Source organism: Hibiscus syriacus, unplaced genomic scaffold (assembly GCF_006381635.1).
Source record: "Hibiscus syriacus cultivar Baekdansim isolate YM2019G1 unplaced genomic scaffold, ASM638163v2 tig00110561_pilon, whole genome shotgun sequence".
NCBI classification, from domain to species: Eukaryota; Viridiplantae; Streptophyta; class Magnoliopsida; order Malvales; family Malvaceae; genus Hibiscus; species Hibiscus syriacus.
The window spans coordinates 263,348-287,352 of record NW_024062782.1 but is presented as its reverse complement, the minus strand read 5'-3'; the positions used below and the strand labels follow the sequence as shown (position 1 = coordinate 287,352).

The 24,005-nt window shown below is 34.3% G+C and overlaps 1 protein-coding gene and 1 pseudogene across 1 annotated transcript; both read right to left on the bottom strand.

Moving 5' to 3' along the window:
- Positions 1 to 531: 531 nt before the first annotated feature.
- Positions 532 to 6,312, bottom strand: LOC120132350 (annotated as a pseudogene).
- A 3,262-nt stretch (positions 6,313 to 9,574) lies between these two features.
- LOC120132353 (NAC domain containing protein 50-like) lies at positions 9,575 to 12,979 on the bottom strand. Its single transcript, XM_039149132.1, has 4 exons — positions 12,610 to 12,979; positions 12,112 to 12,389; positions 11,176 to 11,409; positions 9,575 to 10,322 (listed from the first exon to the last, which is right to left on the bottom strand). Exons 1-4 carry the CDS (start codon positions 12,833 to 12,835, stop codon positions 9,720 to 9,722), a joined length of 1,341 nt encoding a protein of 446 aa, XP_039005063.1. The 5' UTR covers positions 12,836 to 12,979; the 3' UTR covers positions 9,575 to 9,719.
- Positions 12,980 to 24,005: the final 11,026 nt, after the last annotated feature.

Genomic DNA, 24,005 nt, shown 5'->3' with positions numbered 1-24,005 from the left:
TTAAGAGATCTAATGTTCCATCTCACTAGACTAACTAGTTGTTGGTAGAAGATACCTTTTTATGACATTAAATATATGCAAATTTGAGTTTGATCGAATTCCTGTAGTGAGTTGGATGATGGTGATGTTGAATGAGGGAAAGTAGGGATGGAATGGATGATGGTGATGTTGATTGAGTAAAGTAGGGATGGAAATGGACAGTGTCAGATTATTATTTTTTGATAATAAGGAAGACCTCATTAAAAACCCCCTTCATATCCGTCAAGCAACAGGGACTTAAAGGAAATTGGAAGGAGGAAAAGAGTGCCTTAGAAATTTTATTGCATAAGAAACAAGTACAATAAGATTACAAGAACGCCAAAATCATTGCCCCCCGCAACACTGCGCAGAGATGCACTGCAATTAAGCATAAGAATTACCTTACATAAAACAACCTTCTAATAAGACTCAACCTGTAACACACTTAAACATAAACCTAAGTTGTCAAAACTTCCCTAGAAACAAGACAACAAAAAAATAAATCCCCTCCACTTAACCAATCCCTAGTTTAGCGAATTTATCTGCTTCCCAATTAACTACTCTCACCACATGACGCACAATGACACCTTTATCTACCACAATCTCTGCAATATCTTTTACTAAGGATAGGAACATCGGGGTGGAACTTAATGTATTTTTTATCCAATCGAATGCCACAAGACTATCTGTTTCCAAAATAAGCCTTTGGTTTGTCGACAACCCTAAATCCATAAACAAATTCAAGCCTCTTTTTACCGCCATCAACTCTGTCATAATAGGAGGCCCGGATCCAATACTTTCAGAGAACAAACCCATTATCACTCCTTTCTCATCTTTAATCATCCCACCAATGCCACCCTTCGACCACCACTTATCCATCGCGCTGTCAACATTCGCTTTAACAAATCCTGACGGAGGAGGAGACCAAGTAACTGGCTTTAAAGTCCTCTTAGCAGAGCACATCGCACGATCAGCTAACGCAAGGTCCCCCACAAGGCTATCAAAGGAAACCATTAGATTTGGAAACTTCGAAGAAAACCAAGCTGTTGCTCGGTATCTCGATAGAAAAGATAGCATAACACAATCCAATTTCTTATTATTAAAAACAATATCATTTCTCATTTTCCAAATCAACCATAAAACAGCTCTTGGGGTGAACCCCAAACCCTTAATTTAGGTACAAGATATGCCCAAACAGATAAAAAAAGCATAGGACACTCTGGAATTGCAAAGGAAACCTCCCACCGATGCAAAAAGCTAGTTCATAACCCCCAAGACATATTGCAAGAGAAGAAAAGATGGGAAACCATTTCTTGAGCCAACCCACAGAATAGACATAATGTGTCTTCTATATCTTGCACCCTATATTTTATTAACTCTACTTTGACAGCAATCTTCTTGTGCACCACTTGCCAAACAAAAGATTCGACTCGAGGAGGAGCCACAACAACCCAAACGTTTCTTTCCCACTTAAAACAATCAACAACTCTACTAAGAAAAATTTTAAGGCAAGATTTCACTGAAAAACACCTATCTCCTTCTCCTGTCCATCCTAAACTATCATCAATTAAAGGCATATGATTGAAGTTATACAACAAAGCCATAAGCTCATTCCATTGCAACATCTCCCAATCAGCTAAGTGTCTTCTCATGGCAATATCCCAAAAACAGCCTGACGAGTTAGCAGTCCTGAACTCGGATCTAGAAAATATTCAGATTAGGGTATCTTCACCAATTGGCATTTGAATATTTGATTTGTTGAATGAATTGAGTTTCTAAGTTTCTAAATGAGTTTAAATTAAAATTAAGTTGGGCTTGGGTGTTACTTATGAGTATTGCATTATAGGGTAAAATTTGGAGTAGATGAATAGAGCTTGAACGAGTAAAGTTATGTTTTTGTTCATTTGCTTATTTTTTAAGGTGTTCATGTTTGGTTTATGTTCGTTTAAAGTTTCAGTATTCTGTTTGTGTTTGTTTATTTATTTTTGAAGGTGTTCATGTTCGTTCGTTTAACTTTCGTGAACATGTTTATTTAACATTCACAAACATGTTCGTTTAATGTTGAGAATCAACACCAGCTTTTTATCATTTTCTTTGTCGGCCAAAGAAAAATAGTGAAATTACATCACTAGTCTTTAATTTTATTAGGCTTCACAGTTTGAACTTCAATGTTCACTTTATGTTCTATTTAGTCTCTACTTTCACCAATATTTAAAATATTAAAAAAATAAAAGGAAAATAGAAACCGAGTACATGAGTTTCTAAACGAGCCGAGAAATGAGTCGATAACGAGCCGAACATATTCTTATTCATGTTCGTTCTTTTATTAAATGAACATAAAAATTTTATTTATATTTGTTTGTTTAATTTAATAAAAAAAACATAAATAGATATTGTGCAAACGATTCACGAACAGTTTGTCAAATACTCTAACTCCTCATATTTAAATTTTTTATCAATTGATAAAATGTATAAATTTTATAGACTGAAACTATTACATCAAATTATGCTATCGTTTCATCTAACATGTTAATAATATTTTAATCAAATTATACCTTACTATGTATTGTGTTATAGAATGCTATTTTATTCGGGTTTTTAATTCAAAAAAATCATAATCGATTATCTGTTTAAACCAAAATCTTCGTACGTTTTAAACTTGTTTATTCTAACTTAAAATTTAAAAGGTAAAGTCATTTGAGTAATACTTTATTAAGTCTATCGACTATTAAAAAATTACAAATTTATCTTTTGACTATAGAATATTACTTTATTAAATTCATTGACTATTGAAATGATTTTTCGACTAGTAAAAGCAATACTCTATAATTAGGGGACTATTTGTTCATTTTACCTAAATTTAAATATAAATATAAAAACAAGTTAAATATTAAAAAAGTATATTTTAAAAAGTTTGCATATTTAAAAGGTCAAAAACAAAACCCCGTATTTTTTTTTGAAAAGTAAGAATTTTATTAGTGCGATAATACAAATATATAATTAGGGTATCGTTAAAAAATCTCCTTAACTCTAAGTGAAGGAAAAAGAGTATCCCGTAATAATATTAGAGAGATTAGATCCAAGCCTTACAAGAATAAATTGAACCCGAGATACAAGCCACAAAACCAACTACAAGCTAAAATAACAACTAGGGCTGTAAATGAGACAAGACATATCGTGAGCTATTCGAAATCGACTCGGTCAAGGCTCGATAAATACTCGGATCGAATGGACTCGACTCGAGCTCGAGCTCAACTCGAATTCTTAACGAGCCGAAACGATCTACTTGATACTCGACTCGAAAAGCTCGTGAGCAACTCGAAAAATATAATATATTAAGATTTTATTTTTTTTAAAAAAAATATTAATAATATTAATATTTATGTGTTGATTTTTTTAAATACATTAAGATTTTTATGTATTTAAGGTTCAGGTTTGAGTTTGAGTTTGAGGCTTCAATCTAGTTAAGTTTAAGATTTTTTTTTTTTCATTTTGAGCCTTTTTGAGCTTCTCACGAGCTTCAATTCATGATTTTGAGTTCGAGTTGAGCTTAAAAATTTTAAGCTCGCGAGTTTTCGAATCTAGTCAAGCTGCATTTTAGAGTTTTCGAGTCGAGTCGAGCTCAGCAATACTCGAACTCGACTCGGCTCGTTTACACCCCTAATAGTAACAAGCACCAATATCTTCTCAAAAATAACCAAAGAAAGTTTAATTTCTTCTCAAAAATAACTTTTAAGAAAAACTGCGCATTTAATACTTAAGCTATCAATTTTAATTTATTTTAGTATTTAAACTTTCAATTTTTCTTAAAACTATACCTAACATTTAATTTTTATTTCATTTTAGTACCTCATTGTTAAACTTAACGCATTTAGAACCTAAACTATAAATTTTTATCCATTTTAATACCTAAACTTTCAATTTTTTAAAAAAATTAAAATTAAATTTTGAACAGATTTCTAAAATGAAACAAAAACTAAGTATAATTAAAAAAATGAAAGTTTATATACTAAAACGAACTAAAACTAATAGTTTATATACTAGACACATAATTTACCCTAAACTTTAAAAACAATAATGCTACGTATCCCATCAGACAAAATAATAATCTGAATAGCCTACTATCAATGAACAATCACATTTACACCCTAATTCCAACAGATGACTAAATTCTAAGGAAAAAAATGAAAGCAAAAAGAATGCACCGATACTCAAACTTCATCAAAATCATTTTTTTGGTCGCCCTTCTATTTTTCAAAAGCTTTTCAGATTAATTCAAATCGATTCGGGTCGCACACCTGATTTTTGTTAAGCGAGTCTCCCAACGAGAATTTTATGTTTTCTGTATACACAATGACTCGAACTCAAAAGTTACATTCAGTTATATTAAACTACTTACCACTTAAACCAAAGTTTGTGAACATCATCAAAATCATTTATCTCGAATGAATTCACAATATACATTTCGTTGTTTTCTCGATCTAATAGTAAACGTCACACAAAAGGCCCCTTTTTGTTTCATTACTTATAATAAAAAAATTAACCGACCCTTATTCCTATATGTAATGGGGTAAGGGAGAGGCAGAATAGTAAAATGTCCCTAACGACAGGTTGAGAGCAGCTTCCGTAGGAGACTCCGTGGGACTCGATCCCACAACCCCAAGATTAAGAGCCTTGTGCTCTATCAACTGAGCTGGATGGTCATTTCATTACTTGTAATAAGATCACATTAAACATTGTACTATAGCATTGACATAAAAGCAAAACCCAAACATCAAAAAAAAAAACATAACTATCAATCAATGACTTCCTCATCTCCTCAACAATGGCAGTAGGCTGCGCTTCTGTCAGCTTGCACACACTCTCTATCACGGATAGCTCCATTGCAGTGGTGTCCGACCCGCAAAAGGCCGTCCAGTCATTTACGGTCATCCCGGCAGCAATTACTTCGCTCCCACGATTGATGGTACCAGCCACCAGTGGAGCTTGAAGAAGCGTCGAAAGCTCATCCAAGTCCTCAATCGATGTATGAGGATGGACCTTGCACCATTTCAACAACCAAAATCAGAATACATGCATACCTATAATTCAAGAGAAAATACGAGGTAATTATCGTTTCTTAAAGAAGAGATGCAATCTTACCAAGCCACCTCTGTTGGAAAAGGCACAGTAGCTCCCTACGAGAATATTACCGGCAATTTTCTGCCTGAAAACTTCTACACCAAGAACATCTGCAATTATCTACTCAGTTTCCTGATTCAAATTGCACACAAACAGATTTAATATCATAAAGATGCAAAAGAAACACATTCATACTCGTGCCATCTTACCCGGAAGTCGGAAGCAAAAGAGGCACCGACAGCTTTAGTTTAACATCAGGCTTTAAGATCAATGTTCAGGTATCTATCTTTAAAGGATCTTTTCAAACCAAGATTAAAGACCCACAACGAAAGAGTCATAGTGTCAATAATTTTGATGCGAGTTCAAACATGTTCTTGCTCCTTCAAATAAAATGGAAAGACGGTGTCCTCTTCACCGCACTTGGTAATAATTTAATTAATTATTAGTATGGCATATATAAGTTTACCTTGTCTAGATCAGTGTGTGACAAAGCAACATGATCATTGCAAGCGATACAGTTCCCCAGAGCAGACAGTTTCTCCTCTATGCGCTGAACAACAACTTGATCCGGTAGACTATTCTGCAAGTGTTGAAGTTCTTCGATAAGAAAGAATAAGCCAACATTAACGTTAGAAAGTAGAAACTGAGTTTAAACTTCAAAAAGTAGGACAAAATGAGATTAAAAGCCTCAAGTTTTAATATCCCACAGTTCAGATCCGAATCAGTAATAATAACAATAGAAGAAAGTCACCATTCTTCATGATAACTCATAAAATTACCTTGATCTGTGGTATTGTGGGGGACAAGTAGCCCATTCTTATTTCCTGCCGGACAAAGAACGCTCGGATAAGCAAAGTCAGAGGCATCTAACAGATAAGATCGGTAAAGCCTTAAAAAATTCTCACCAGCACACAGCCGTCCTATTATTCTAGTGCCAGCAATAGAGGTCTTAACAACTGGAATAACATCTACCAACTCCGACTCGAAAGCACTGCAAGGTGACAATATAACCTTAGCATATTATCTAGAATACAAAAAGAAAACCGTAGAAGACACTCACCTATAGAAGTTTTCGGACCCTCCAATTGCAACCAAGCAGTAAGCATTGGTCAGGTTGGAAAAGCCTCCAACTTCACATGAATTTTCAAACTGAAGCCCCGCATAAATCACCATATGAGATTAACGAAATATTATGACAATCTTAGCGAATCAAAAGAAGATTATATATAAATACTTATACATGCTGAAAGCTGAAATGACACTTACTAGTTGCCATTATCAAGCAGAAACAACTGAAAAGAAGAAGTTCTGCAACAACAAAAAAATATGGGTTTACCTTTAAATCAACCAGAGAAAAAAGAACCATACAGTTCTTAGATCAAAAAAGAAAATTATATTCTTCCTTTTGTCATGCATAATAATGTATTCCAACAAGAAACAATTTCTCAAAACTTGTGGTCAAGTTCAAACAACCATCTTTTCATCTCTTTCCCCACAAAAAGCTGCTAAAGAGAACATGCAAAACTGATCACATTGGAGACTCAAACAGAACTTCTCCAACGAAAGAGCACAATATTTTGTACTTTACCGAACGAGCTAATAGACATTACACCAAATGTTTCAATTTATCCCAAAATCTTTCAAATTTTAACTTATGTAACTTCGATTATAAAGAATAAAGACCACATTAGCAAGTCCTCACAACAAGGGTCAAAAGAAATTTGCTGGATATCAAATAACAATAACACATAAAAGTGCTCCGAAAACCTGATTATACATCTCCTCCGAGATCTAAACTTTGACCATCTAAAACCATCAAAATAATTTTCATTCACAAAACCAGAACAATCTTTCAACGAAAATCTAAACTTCAACCATCGGCATAAAACCAGATCCCTTGCATATATTGAAGGGCTCTAAAACCAGCTAAGGTATACATGATCCTATCATCGACTAAATGCTTAACCGAAACTGTATCATCTTAAATTAATTCCTTAGAAGCTTTCCATTTGATGACAACAAATCCAAACCGAAAACAATCAATTCAAAAGTGAACCTTAAACATCCCCAAAAAACATCAAATGCCAACAGAAACAAAAAGAACAAAATCATGATTCATCGAAAGAAAGTTACATATTAGCTGGTCCAAAGAAAGAACTAAAATACTTGAATTAAAATGAAAACTGAAGTCTCAAGCATCTTACATGTCTTATTGAACCAAAGAAACCCAAACTAGCAAACAGTAAACAAAGGCTCCAGTAAAGGGGTGATTCATTAATTAAAGCAACATCATTTAGGACAGAGAAAACTGCTAAGTTCCCAGAAAGTGAGGGTTCCAAATAGCGGTAGCGGATAAACATAGAGGGTTAGACAGAATAGAGAAAAAATGATCAAATATTAGCAGATTGATGAAACAACTGCAAATCCCATGACCCAATAGGGAAAAAAGAACACTTTTCGAATAAAGTTTAGGGTTTTGAAAGATTTACCTTGTTTTTTGTTGTTGGAAGTGCAAGGGAGAAGAAGACATAGGAGGTAGAAGAAAGGGTTGTTTAGTGGCGGGAGAATATGTGAAGAGAGGTTATTGTTTGAGTGGGATTTTTAAAGCAAAATATCTACTTCTGTTAGGATTTAGTTTTATGAAAAACAATAATTATTATTTTTTATAAATAATTATTATACTAAATTAAATGATTATGATTATTTTTTCTAATTATTACGATTACATTTAGAGTTAACTGCATCATATATCTTAAAAGTGTGACTCTAATTTCAAATTGATCCTTAAACTTTTAAATATTTTAATTTCATCCTTAAACTATGACTATCATTTTAAATTAATCCTCAAACTTTTGAATATTTCAATTTTATCCCCAAACTATGACCTTAATTCTAAATTAGTCCATAAACCTTTTGAACTTAAAAACTTGCTTAAGCGATATCAAACTGTTTACCACTCGAATCAATTCTATTGGTATCTATTCAATATCACAAAGACATACAGAAGTCGTTGTATTCGAAATTTTCTACATAAATAAATAGTTTTTAATAATTTAACCTTTACATATAGTAGTATCATATATCTTTCAGAATTTGTTAGAATTCTTTTATTTTCTATAATTACTAAACCGTTTGTAATTCTAAATCAGTCCATAAAATTTTAAATGTTTTAATTTAATCCCTATACTAAGATTATCTTTCTAGATTAGTCCTCAAATTTTTAAACATTTCATTTTCACCCTCATACTATGATCTTCATTCTAAATTGGTCCCAATGTTTTGAATATTTCAATTTCATCCCAAACTATACGTATATACTAATCACCTCCTTTATTGATAAAATCGTTAGACTAGGTTATATTATTATATGTTTGAAATAAAATAAAATTTAGGTTAAACTATACTTGAAAGTAATTACATATTTGGATGACTTTAAGGTTGAAACTGAAAGATTCAAAAGTTTAGAGACCAATTTAGAATGAGGGTCATAGCATGGAGATGAAATTGGAATGTTCAAAATTTTAAGGACTGATTTAGAGTGAAAGTCATAGTTTGGGGATAAAATTAGAATATTCAAAAGTTTAAGGATCAATTTAAAATAAAAAGTCATAATTTGAGGATATAAAGTGAAATTAACTCTAGATTTTATTCCATATATTATGCGTCGTTTAAAATTAAAGAATAAATAAATGAATAAACAATGCGCCGTTTAGAATTGGGCTGGGCCCATTTAAGTACTACTTAGATTTCTCCTTTTAAGGTTAGCGTTACAAAATATTCGAATATGTATAATAAGGATTACTATTAAAGTATGTCATTTTTTCATATAAGCACTTAAAAGTATTTTTTTTTATCAAAATAGGTATCTAAAGTATTCAACTTTTTTCATTTAAGTACATAAAATATTTTTTAATTAATACCACGTATAAACTTTTTTAGAATTTTTTTATTAATTTGGAGTAAGTATAAGATATTATTTGTTTAAAGATAACTCTCAACAATTTGATATTAAACACTCACACCCCTAGCATTCTTGGTGCTCGAACTCGGGACCTCAAGGAATAACGACAATTCATTTACTACCGAGGTTACTCCGCTCGTGCACTTTTCTAGAACTTATATGAAAATGATTGAATACTTGATATATTTATTTTGATCAAAAAGATAACTTTAAGTACTTATTTCAACCGAAAATTACTTTTAGTACTTAAATGAAAACGATGATATACTTTAACTACTTATTTGTGGTATAAGTCTTAAATTATTAATCGAACTATTGTTCAAACATGTGACAACTTAAGTTGGTATAAAATTAGATTCGAACCCACAAAAAAATCGAATTCAAGTCACCAAGAATGAATCAGACCAGTGAGATGAAATATTAGATTTTTTTTAAACAAAGTCGGATATTCGAATTTTAAATAAAGTCGTGAAATGAAATAAAATGGGTTGAGTTTTCATAAGCAGGAAAATGAAAGCTACAACAATTGTTCAACGACAATAACAAACAAACTCAAATCTAATGTCATCACAATTTTATTCATACATGGAATACGAAAATCTAAGGACAACACAAGTACCTACCCCTCACGGTTGCTCCTCTTCAGGCCCTCATTCTCCTTGCTAAGGTAATCGATTCTCGACTGGAGGATGTTTATCATTGCTTGAGCACTCATCATTTCGAGCTTCAACGTCTCCCTCTCTACCGAGATCTTATGGATCTCGTTCTGCAATTCGTTGATGAGCTTCATGCAGCCAGGAGGCACCACCGAATCCAGATTAGTAGTGTTGAATACCGGTGGAGGAACACGGGGACTTTTCTGTCTGGGTTCCAGAGACTCCATCAACGAGAATTCCAGGAGTGCAGAAATTGCAGTTGTTGTCGCGGATGACATCGTGACCGTCGCTGCTGTCGTCGTAGTCGATGAGCAACGATCCTGAGTTGTTCGAGTTGAATTCTCGGAAGCATTTGTATCGTCGGGAGCCGAATCATTGTTCCGTCTTCTCTTGTACTGGAGAAGAGGTAAGGGTGCTTCTCTATTGAGAACACATACCGGAGGGCAATCATCGGCTCCCTCGACCTTGCGTGGAGGCAATGGAATACAGTAATCTGCTCTCTCATTTGGCGAGTCTCTAGGAACCTCATCAACAGGCAGAGCATCCTCACCAGCATATCGAGTCTCCTACAAACCGAGACTTCAGAAGACGAGGCCAACGACTTGTTGATAATACAACTATATTTTCCAACTTACAAATAAACAGGGAAGAAAGAACTCAAACGAAAATCAGAACCACTCGAAAATAAAACTAAATCAATGGTGTCTAGCTATCAATAGTTCTTGCACCATTAGGGTCTGAATTCTACATTCTGTTGCATATATCATCAGTACAAGAAGGGGGAAAAAGAAAAAAGAACATACATATTAGTAGAAGAACAAAGTACAAAAAACGATTTGTTTTGTCGAATTTCGAAACTAGAATATGATGTATACGTGAAACAAGTGCAGGCAATCAATTACGCTCCGTACAATGCATCAAAAACACATCGGAATGAAACTGAAGAGGAAGAACTATTGAGACTTTAATCGATTAACTAATACAATCATATACGATCTGTAAATAATCTGCAGTCTGTCACACCGTACAGCCTTGTGTCTATCAAAACAGAACGATTTCTCTAACATAGGAGTGCAGACGGATGCTCATCCAAATTCTAGAAAAGGAAGTGACTAATTCGATCGCACAAAGGCTACCGTACCTAGTATTGCATCCCATCCTAGCTAGTCAAGAGGATTGCTAGGGAAGTCGGAACTCTAATTTCTCTAGGAAGGCACCAAAAGAAAGAGCAATCCTGGTAACTCCTACCTCAAAACTTACTGAAAGTTCGCACCAGTTCAGGACAAACTATAAACCGCAATTATAAAACTACGATATATACATTTATAATTAATACTGTAGTTGGGAACTCAATAGGCCATCTCAGAATCTTGTTCACCATTGTTCAAGAATTTTTTGAGAAAACAATAAAGCACAAACCTGCTCAAAACCAATCCTTTGAACATCATTACTTTCATTCACAGCCTTCTCAGCAGTTACCACATTATTGCTAGCAGTCGGATCATTTCCAGCTACACCATCATCCCCGGCATCTAGTCCCGGAACCAAAGCTGCCGATTCATCATCCCATTCCGACTCAATAAAGGGTGCATATCGGTTTCCACTGGGTGGTCCTATATTGTTCTTATGGAATACCCTACATAGCACATACCCCTTCTCCACTCGAAAGATAGAGAGAAAAAGAAAAAAAGAAAACGAAAAGAAACAATACATATAACATTAGTTCCCAAAATTGTACTAATGGATTCTGTAGAGTAAGGTATGAATCTTAATTAACTCGAGCTATATGCGAATATATTATCCACCGTATCAAATGATAGCATCATAAATGTGGTATCTGGAATCACATTTTACTATTTATTTTCTGCCATCCCATTCAGCAATGAAACATAAGCAAACTACATATACAAACAATTCAAACTCATATTTGTTTTCATCTTATTCCATATTTCATACTTTTCCCATACAGAAAAACGTCTCTCGATTATCAAGTACGTCAGTTCTTCAGTATAATCAGACCAATGCGGACTCATCCATCATCCAAATCGTAATGTACCAAGTATTTCGTGATAAAATTTGATAACTCTCGTCATCCAAAATCTATCTGAAATGTGCTGCAATCTCTTAATATGCATAAAAGTGTAGGCTGTAATATCAAATAAACACAACCATAGATAACGAATCATTATCAAAGTCTTTCATGATAAAATTCGATAACTCTCCTCATCCTAAATCTATCTGAAATGTGCTGCAATCTCTTAACATGCACAAAAGTGTAGGCCGCAATATCGAATAAACACAGCCATAGATAACGAACCATAATCACTACGGAGATTAGTTTGTATCGTCTCTAACCTGCAATGCCCCAATTCTTTCTAATTCTTCTTCGACAAGTCTATACTCGTGCATAACCCAATTGGTTCGCACACCGTCTGGGGCTCTCCCGCTATGAAATACGAGCGTCTTTTTCATCGCCATAAGCTTTTTGTTGTGTCGGACTTCTCGATCTTTCCCCGTCGCCTTCCAGTACCCTTGGCTCGTAGCCCTGTTCATTCTAGCTCCATTCCCATACTTCCTGTCCAATAAACTGAAAAAATACCACTCTTGGTCTCTCGTTTTCAACTTCGACTTGTCTGAAAAACAATCGCAGACAAGAAACTTTAGCACCATAGCTCGTAATCCACACGGTAAACCCATTCCAAAGCAGCATAAGAATAATAGCAAAGTTCTCCTAAAAAAACCCAAAACAGATAGTGCTTCTATTTAAAAAAAAACAGAAATTAAGAATTAGATTCAAATTTAGCCTCTAAAACCTTGAGCGAATTTCAACAGTCTATCCAAAATGAACTATACCTGAGAGTTCCCAAGGCTCATGCCTGTAAATATCGACCACAGCAATGGCGTTGAACCTGACGGGCTTGCTGGAAACCTTTCTTTTCAAGTAATAGCTAACCAACTCTTCATCTGTCGGGTGGAATCGAAACCCAGGAGCTAAAGCCGTCCCCGAACCTCCAGTATTCTTAGCCGCCGGGCCGGAAGTCGGTACCGGAGCTAAAGTTAAAGAAGTTTCACGACTCATTACGAAACTTCTCGAGGTGGAGAACAAAAAAAGGGGGTTTTCGTTGTTGAAGGAAGAAATGAAATGGAAGAACAAAGTAATTATTGATTGAGGGAGAAGAAACAAAGGGTACCTTCAATTGCAAGAAATTTCAACCATTTTATTTTGGGGTTTTCTGAGTAAAAATAAATAAATAAATAAATTATTGTACTTTATGCCTCATTGTTACACTGTACCGTTAACTGCTGGTTAAACATATATGGTAATAAATCATTTAATTTTTCAAAATATCCAAGTGGATTTAGTATTTATTAATATAATTATATAATTTCCAAAATGGGAAAAATAATAAGTTATTTACCAAAATAATGAAGGGTAAATTAATTATCTAGAAAAAAAAGTATGTTACGAAAAATCAATCATTATAAACATAGGGATTAATTATAAAATTAGTCCCTCTACTTTCTAAAGATCAATATATTGGTCAATTAGATAACTCTAATAAACTTTATTGTTAAATTGTTGGGTCAGAAATTAATACTCAACAATTAATATATAGAAGAATTAATAAAAACCAATAAGTTCGAGTTCATGTGTTTTATAAAGTATGAAGATCAAATTTTGAAATAAGAATCGATCTTCAATGTGGAGTCTTCCTCCTATAATTCTTAACGATGTCTAGAAAAAACACATTAAAAGTTAATTATTCGCGTCTTCGTGGGAAACTTGACACGTATTCACCTTGAATTATTGGGTACTCCATTATTACTCGAGGTTTGGTGACTCACCCATCATTCTCCCCTATAAATACCCCCGAATGCAAACATCACTCACACAAAAATTACTTTCACATTCTTCCTTCTATCAAGTTAAGTAGATTTTGTTATAGTTCAGGTAAAATTATTTTTTATTATATTATATTTATTTTATATGGGGTATTTATAGGGGAAGCAGTAGGTGGTAATTAAAAGGGATCGATGAACGGTTGAGGGTTATTTATAGAAGGCACAGATGGTGAATCGTACTTTTGTCGCATGGCATCAGCTCGGACGAAAACCTAAGAAAAACGTGCTTGATAATCTGCACCTTCTGTCCATGTCAACAAATAGGTGTTAGATCAGTAAAATTTGATCAACGAGTGCTTGAAATGTAAGTATTGATTCTTTGAATGATTTTTGGATAAAAACGTAAGATATTGACCGCGATGCACGAAGAACAAAAGGTTTAAAAAGAAATTATCGTGGAAGAAATAGAAAAATATTGTCGTACTTAGGTTTAAATAAAAAAGAGTTAAGAGATGAAATTCCTAATTAGACCTTGTAAATAGCGCATAGAAATTTTTTGAATTTTCACACTTACTTGTAATTTGGAAACTTAAATAATAAAAAAATTGGATAAAAGACCATTACCACCTATTGACCCCATGTGTCTTCTCATGTACCCTCCCAAGGCTTGTCCCGATGTGAACTCCGATCCGCAAATGAAGCATTCATGAACCTTGTTAGGCTTCATGTTTTTGTTGTAGGTGTTATTCAATCGAAGGGAAAGAGACGAAATATTGTTAGTCTTCATGAATTGTTGTCCTTTTTCCTCCAATAATCCTATCGTCGTCGTTACCGTAGTCTTCGGTTTCTTATGACTAGCACGATGACCGCCGAGGGCTTGGAACAAGGGGAACGTCCGGTTAGACGTCTTGCACTCATAAACGGTCGTGGAATCTTGTAGCTGTAGCTGTTGGTGGTGGTTGTCGAGTTGTAATAACTTGGCGGCCGGATCTCTCAATTGGCCTTGAGCCAAGAGGATCAAGCAATTAGCCAAGTCTTCTTCTTCTTCCTCGGTGGTGCTCCTCCCTTGGTATTCATAGGAGGAACAAGAAAGCGACCGATATTCGCCGTAATTGTCCTTGTTGTTCTCCGTATTTACATCGTCTCATCTGCCGTTAACTATCGAATCGCTTGAAGTGATGGTCAAAGGAAACGGAGAATTAAATTACTCTCACAACCAAAAACATGTGCTTAAAACGAAACGGAGAGAAAGAAGAAGAGAAGATCAACAAGGAACAATTCATTACAAAGCATCAAGGTTTACAATTATTGCACATGATAAGTTGTACATGTTTATACCTAGGTTATTGAATCTTTTTAAAGTTTATTGGAAAAATCATTTCACCCCTAAAAGTTTAGTGCTTAAAACGATATCGTTCTGAGCATCAATAGTAACGACAAAATGTCGTTTTATCCACGTTATTACAGTGACAAGAAGATTCACCCATGTCGTTGTGTCATTAAATTTTAACACCCCAAAAGTCAAAAATCAAAAATCAAAGTTCAATGATATAATTAGAGCAATTGAAAATTTAATGATATAAATGATACACCACCTAAAGTTCAATGATATTTGAAGTAGTTTACCTATAAACTTTTTATGATCAAAATGAGGTTAAATCGGGTATGGATTATATGTTTATAATTTTCTTAACCAATTGACAACACGCACACACCTTGTAGATGCAACTGTTCTGACTCAAGACATCTAAGGAAAACAACATTCTCTTTTACTACTGAAACCACTTGATCGGTTTGAAATCAAATACATATTTGTACTAAATATTAATGATATGTTTAATATCTAAATTTTCATTTATTAATGAGTTTAAAATGAAGCATTAGTTTCATTGCTAATAGAATGTCACATACAATCACTTTATAGCAATAAACTTCATATACCAATCACACTAATCACACTGACATGCCCTTCCTCATCTCAATGGTATATGAGGATACTGAATCTATATACCTCTTTCTCTCTTCTTTATTGATGAAATAAAATATTGGAAGGGGTCGGTTGTAATTTCACTGCCAAACTTGCTCAGAGTTGCTACCAAACATTCTCTCCCAAGCTAGTCCCCCCCCCCCTCACATTTCATAACAATTATATATAGATAAATTTAAATTTTGAATTCATTGAGCCGCTTGAATCATAAAGAAAAAGATTATTATTTTTAGAGATTTCAAGTTTGAGATGTTACGTCTGTAGGGTACAGTAGTGGATGCATGTATTGTTCAGGATGGGCACGTGTCCACCCTGAAATCCAAATTTCTTTATGTGAGTTGTTTATTTTACTGAAGGTACCCGTCCAGAAATTTCATTTGTGTTCACCCCATAAGAGAACTTTTTGTTATTAGTAGATATGTGCCAATCCTGAAAAAATATTTCTGGATCCGCCAGTGGTAGGGTGTATATACGTTGTCAATAGGTTAAGAAAATATTTGAACAAATATTATCTTATAATCATTCAAAATTATTAAAAAATAAATTTAAAACTTTTATATAAGGTGTATAGAGGAGAGGATTCTCTCTAAAGACATCAGGTTCGAACAATTGTGTCAGTAGAATGTGTGTGCATTGTTAATAGATTAAAAAAATATTTAAACAGATATTATCATATAATCATTCCAGATTATTAAAATGAGAGATAAATTTAAAATTTATGTATTAAAAGGTGTATATTAGAGGAGAGGAATTAATGAAATTAGTTGGATGTAGTAATAAAGTAAATTATATGAAGAAAAGAGTTTGAGTTTTAACTATAAAGGTGATATTGTTGAAATAAACAATCATAAATTATAACTATAAAATGATAATAAAAGATAAAAATAGGTAGAGGGGGGAGCCTATAGACCATGGTATAAAATAAGGGATGCACTTAGGAACATTACCCAATATTCTTTGATTTTGGATGATAAATAGAGGTGTTCAGATCTAATCCGATCTAAAAAAATAATCAAAAACCGATCCAAAAAACCGAAAATCGAAAAAAATCAAAACCGATTTAGTATGTTTGTTTTTTTTTAAAAAAATCGATTGGTTCAGTTCGGTTTCGGTTTGAAAATCTGAAACCGATCCAAACAAACCAAACAGATAAAATATAATAGTTAATTTACAAGTTTAAAACAAACATGTCCATAGCTTAGTGGTAGAGCATCTGACTGCAGATCAAGAGGTCACCAGTTCGAACCTGGTTGGGCTCCTAGTTTTTAATTTTTTTTCCTTTTGCTTTCTTTGATAATACAAACATTGGGTGTTCGTTCCTTTTCCGTTCTCCATCCTTTCATATTTAATTTTATGCATCAGTATTGGTATTGTAATAATATGTTTGTTTAGAGAATATATGCTATCATATTATAATATTTAAAGTCATTCTGTAATCATATTTATATAAATAGAAATATCTTTTCTTCATTTCAAATGGCAAGTTTTGGTTACAACAATGAAACCATGAAAAGGGAACTGGAATCGAATCAAGAAAATTTGAGTAATCCTGTTTTTCTTTCGACTTCAATCTCAAAACTGGAGGAAGCTAAACGATAGTACAATGAGGAAAGGTTTTTGCCAAACCGAACCGCACAAATCCAAACCGAATTAAACCGCACTTAATTGGATCGGATCAGATCGGATTTTTTTTAGAAACATCCAAACCGATCCAAACCGCAAACATTTATAATTTCGGATCGGATGAATTTTTAGCCAAAAACCGATCCAAACCGACAGCAAACACCCCTAATGATAAGTCAATTACATGCCTTACTTACCGCACACAACGAATCCTTCATTATAATAAGGTGGCGTTTGGTTCGCTTGAATGTTTATGAAGAAATTAGAATCTGTAAAGGAATTAGAATCTGTAAAGGAATTAGAATCTGTAGGAATTGGAATCTGAATCTGAAATATGTTTGGTTGGCAGAAAATTGAATTGGAATCCAATTCCATATTCTATTTGGTTCACAGAAATGTCAGATGAATTTGATTTCAGTAATGTAAAATGACAGAATTGCTCTTCTTATATTTTTTTCGTTAATTTTAGTTTTTTTTTATAACTTACATGTAGAAATATATTATAAAAATTATAAAAATATTAAAATTTCATTTTATTGATTGATTATTCATTTCTATAAATTATAAAAATCATACTAATAAACATCATAAGTTAAAATTATCCCAATTAGGGATGGTCATGGGTCGGGTTGAGTCGGGTTTTTGGTCCACTCGACCCGACCCGAGAACAAGGAAACCTCCACCCGAGACCCGACCCGACCAAAATAAAGTTTCACCATACTCGACCCGACCCGAATATATGAATTAGAAACTCGACCCGACCCGAAATAATAAAAAAATATTTTTATTCAATAAAAACAGTGACTTAATTGAAAAAAATTATATATAGAGAGGTATTATTGTAATTATTCCTAAATATATAAGGTAAAATTATATATATTTTTTCGGTCGGGTCAGATATTTTTCACCCTAAACTCGAACCCGACCCGAATATCACACTTAAAAAAAACCCGACCCGACCCGAATATTAAACTTAAAAAAACCCGACCCAACCTGAACTTTAATTTAATTTTTTTTAAAAAAAATCCAACCCGATCCCGAATTTTTAAAAAAAAAATCCGACCCGAACATCAAAAGATTAATGAGGGTAGTATGGTCAAATTTCACATTCCCTCCTCCAAAGGATTTCAATTCTATCATTTTATGGATAGAATTTACTTTCCCTCACTTGACGGAATTGGATTCTAATTCTCCCTTTGAAAACTTGAACCAAACATGAGAAAGTGATGAAATTGGATTCCAATTCCCCCTAATTCCAAGGGATTCTAGCGAACCAAACGTAACATAAGTATCTTGTACCCAAATACTTGCCTTTCTTTGTCCATCCATTATACTTATGGTCATGCCAACCCCTACAACTAAGGATCGACTTGTTTTCTAAAAGTTTTAAATTAATATATATTTTAGATATTTTATTTATATATTTAATTGATAATATATTTTCGTCTTTTTAAAATTTTATAAATGCATTTCATTTTAAACTTTTAAAAGTTCACCCTTATAATAAAATTTAACGTTCGTCTCTGCCTACAACTTAACTAAATTAAAAATAATAGATTAATGAATAATTGCCTGCTCCTACATCCACCATTTTTATGTTTAAATGACTCCTTTTCTTTTCTTTCGATATGGGTTCGAACACTCGGAATATTAGTGGTATGAACGTTTAATGTAAAATGATTTGGAGTTATATTTAAATAGATATTGTGTTGTATTTATCCGCATTAATTTAAAATATATATATGCTTAGTGCTGTTCAGTCTCTCTTTCCACTCTTGTACGTGCCGTTTTTAAGGATTAAATTTATATTTAGTCCCTAAAATTGTTCACTTTTTTTTCATTTTGTCCCGAAATGGATTTTAGAAGGATGCATATGTGCAAATTATGAAGTGTAATCACTCCAAAAAAGCGGACTACATTCATTGTTCGAAGTTCAATATTTTTATTTTAAAAGGGTCAATATACATTTTGTTATATAAACTTGACTTTAAAGTTTATTTGATACCTATGCAATCTTTCTATCATTCTCCTCGCCATTTCCAACCTAGTTGTTCTTACAAATGCAAACCTTGTACCTCTCCTACTCCTTTTAGTAGCGATGAACACATTCCCCACTTCTCCAAACCTGCTGAAGATCTGCCAGAGTCCCTTCCAGTGTAGCACCGGTGGTAGATTGTCCACAAACAGTGATACTGTTGCCGCTCCACCTTCCATGTCAAATTATTAATAAATTATATACCTAATTTTCTGCTTTCTCTTAGTTTATATCAAATTTTAAGTAAATTAAAATGTCTAACTATTAATAAATTATGTTAATGTAGATTTATACTAGAAAAAATGGAAAACCCTACTAAAGTTTTTACTCTCTCTTTTGGCTTGGAGCTGTCAGGCAATCATATGGAGGCAGACCACCGGAGGACGTGGTCATCGTGGATTCTACGGTGGCTAATAAGAGACCAAGGTCTCCCCTTAAAATTGATGAGGATCGTAAGACAGCGGTATCTTTTGATTTGGATCGTATGGAGGTTATGGTGGACAAGGACACGCATATGGGTGAGGAGAATCTCGAGGGATCTGTTGGCCTGCAGCAAGAGGAAAACGGAACCTAAGCAGTGTCTGTGAATCCGACTTTTGGTGTCAAGCCTTCGTTAGTGATATGGTCAGGAAACAAAATTATACTAGAGGCCCTAATAATCTGATCAATGATTTGGATGTGGATGTGATATGGGAAGATGTTACCCTGAAATTAAATGGGTCAGTTTCTGTGATTAGCTTCTCGGAAAGTGTTCATGATGCGATCGATAATAATCTGGCTAATTCCATGATTGTTCGATTGTTATGTAAATCGATAGGTTACAAGGCTCTCATGAACCGTGTGAAAGCCCTTTGGAAGCAAGTTGGAGAGATCAACCTGATCGGTCTGGATAATGAATATTACCTTGTTCATTTTGTGCATCCTGATGACTTTAATCATGTGTTAAGAGGAGGTCCATGGGTGCTTTATGGCAGCTACCTTACTATCCAGCCATGAAGTATATCATTTTCAACTACGGAGGACCATCCAACTGAGATTATGTCATGAATAAGATTACCCTGGTTGTCGTATAAGTACTATACGAAAAGTCTCTTTCGGTTTATTACAGGGGCGATATGAAAGGTAGTCCGAATTGATTATAATACTACGGATGAAAAGAAGAGCCATTATTGTTGATCTGACTAAGCCCTTAATTTCTGGAATTATTATTGATGGTCAGCATCAAGTGGTGGAGTATGAGAGTTTATCGAAGATATGCTATACTTGTGGCAAGTATGGTTACTCGCTTGAAAGATGTGAAACCTTAGGTGAAGCAGATAATGGAGGGAAGAAAAAGGAACATAATGATGCCCCATCGGAAGAGTTATATGGCCCTTGGATGCTGTTGAGTTGTTTGAGTGCTATAAATTAAACGTAAATTTGTGCAAGTATATACAATCGAACAAGTAATATGTTAGTGCGTGAATATCGTCTCCACAAGGATTGGGGGGATTTCCAAGTTAAGTTAATGCACTAGTACTATAAATTCTAATGTATAGATATATGGTGGTATTAACAAGTGATAAGATGTTGTGGAAAATATGAAATATGGAGTGTGAAATATTGTGACAAAAGTTTAAGGAAATTGTAAATGTATGCTGAAGCAAAAGTAAATTAAACTCTGGAAAATGAGATAAGACTGACGACCTCACACAATCAAGCTTCTCTAATTGGCATTGATTTGCTATGGCATTTACATTTTGTGCTAAGAATGGTCTCTTCTATGTTGTATGGCAGGATTTGCTGAAATTGCTCCTAAACTCTATCGAGAAATGAACCTGATAAAACTAATGCTACTGCAATACCTCTCAGTGTGAACTGCAACACTAGCCTATCGACTAAGTATTATCTATTTTAGTCGAATGAAACTCTCTCCTTATCTCTAAGACGAATTAAAACCTCCCCATCCTAGTTTGGCTTTCTTGCTCACGCAAATCTAACCTAGCTCTCTCAATACTAGGTACAATCTCTCAAGAACTCTTACAAGACTAAGCATATTACGCTACAACAAACGACAATCTCTCAAAGGCTCTTACAATGCTAAAGCGCATAAAGTAAAAACAGTGAGAAAAATAACATTTAAACATCAAGCCATCCATTAATAAAAAAATAAGATCATCCATTACAAATCCAATGCTAAATAAGTTAGTTCATGACATGGCTAAGTTCATCCAAAATCATTCAAGTTTTGTACAAACCCAAAATACGATAAAGAATAAAAGCATAAGAAGAAGAACACTCCCAATGAGCTACTAACGTGACACTTAGCTCAACTGCCATGCACCGCCCTAGCAAGCTCGCCTCTCTCAAGATCCTAGCTACTACACCTTCGAAGCTCGACTATGGAAGACACCACGAAAAAGTAGGAAATGAAGAAAAATGAAAACTTTATTTGCCACCCACCTTTTTCACTTTTCTCTCTTCTCTTATTTATATTCAAAATAAAAAAAAACTCTTCTACTTTCAAGAAACTCTTAAATTCTCAAAAACTCCTAACTCACAAGTTATTTCTCTTAATTCACATTAAACTCTTTAACTTCCAAGGAGCTATTAAATTCTCTTAAATTCTCTACTACTCCTTAATAATGGGATATCCTTATTCTTATCTCTTAAAAATGGAATATTCCCTTCACATGTATTGGTTGGATGGGCTAGCAGGTGGGATTCACGTATGAGCTAGATAACACCATTAAATATCTTCATATTTTTATCTTTTTCTACGCCTAGGAATTTTCGTCCAAAATTATTGTAGCATTTTATTGTCTCCTCATCTAGAATGTTACGACAAATCACTGCTTCTCCTTTATCTCTATTTACCTGCACATCAACACAAAAGCATGACCTTTCCCATTAAGCAACAAGGTATTAAATAATGTTCCGAAAATGTGATAGCGGCCGTGATATTGCGGTCGCACCACCGTCCGAAACTGTTAATCATGGTTTTTGTGGTGGGTCACGGATTCACACCGATCGCGGTCGATTGCGCCCGCAATTTAACGGGAAACGAATGATTGCGCCGATAACGGGACCCAATCACCATTATTCAACCGTGATTTCAGTTTTCAATCGTAATTTTTTCTTTGTTTCAAAAAATAAAAGGTCGGGAGGAGGAATGGGGAGTTGAGAGTGAAAGCAGATTTTTGTTTTGTTTCAGACAATGAAATCGAGGAGGAAGGGGAGGAGGATAAGAAAGATCGACAAACCTGAGGAAGCGGCTGGAAGGAAAGCAACTGGGCTAGATTATTGATCTTCTGGAGTAATCTTCCCCTGAAAAACATATTGTAATCGTCGACGAGAATAAACATGCAGGAGGAAGGGGAGGAGGAAGGGAGAGAGTAAAAGAAGAAAGTTGAAGGGAGAGGAGGAAGGGGAGGGTCAAAGCAAACAGATCGGGGAAAGAGAGGCTTTATTTCTTCTTTTTTTAATAATTTTTAAAATATAATTTTAAAGGATATATTAATTTGACATCCCTCTAACTTTTAGATTTTATAATTTAATCCCTAATTTAAAATGTAAACTTTAATTTTTATTTAATTTAGTAATCTAAATTTCTGCAATTTAAATTTTACAATTTTATTTTAATTATATTTAATTTAGTCATTTTAGGGTAAGTTGTGCGATATTTAAAAAAATTCACGACCGCGATACCCGCAATGACATCCGTTATGTCCGCAACCGTGATAAACACACCGCGACCGAAAACGTGACCGCAAACGCTATTTAAAACCCTGTTAAGCAGTACTAATTTACAAAATAAAATATTGCAGCAAAAAAAGAAAAGAAAAAATACCAACACATGCAACTATATGGATCTAAATGTAATTATATGCAATGAAATAAGATTTTAAGCAACCAATAACTTAAGTAAAAAGGCACAAAATATAGTATTTTTTTTTTTAGAAAGGTGGGATCAATTCTGGATCACGGTTCGCTGCCCTTTCGGAGCATCAGGAAGGGATCACAGTTCAACAAGCCGTTGGTGGTGAGACATTTACGGTGAGAAACCAGAAACATGGGAAGGTAGTTGCAATTGAGGTAGTGAAGGTCTCTGAGGTCCCCCGGCCAGTTCTGGGTAAACAAAAGGTGGATAAAGTACATAATTGAAGTGGACTTGGTGAATCAAGTAGAGCTCCGTTGGCAGCGATTCCATCCATCAGTAATGTTACTATCGCATCAGCAGGCAAAGTCACTCCTGCTCCGTCCTTGCTAAATTCAGAGAACCACGTTACCGTGCATGTTATTGAAAATGTTGAAAACTTATCGCCAGTGGACCGTAATATTAGAATGTAGCAAAGAACAGCCAAAGATTCCTCGCTGAAAGTTGTTAACAAAGGTATAGCTGCCACGAAGGGTTTGACTGGGAAAGGACTAAAAATAAGAATGATGGAGGATAGGGCGCCGAGCAAACCAGTTTTAGCCGAATGGATATCCGTCATGACCGCAGAACTGGATAGAGCTGGGTTCTCAACCAATCGAGAAAATAATGGGCAAGTTCAATCGTTACAGGAGCCTTAAGCGGGAGTTCAATTGCATGCGAACTCTGTGTTTGATCAGCAGGAGGCATCGGATATGCAGGTCTGATGGTTCCTTTTGCTCATTTAATAATTTATGTTTAAGATTCTCTTCTGGAATGTCAAGGGTGCTAAAAACCTTAAGTTCGTTTGGTATTTTAAGACTCTAATATCCCTATATCGTCCAAGCATCATAGCACTGTTGGAACTA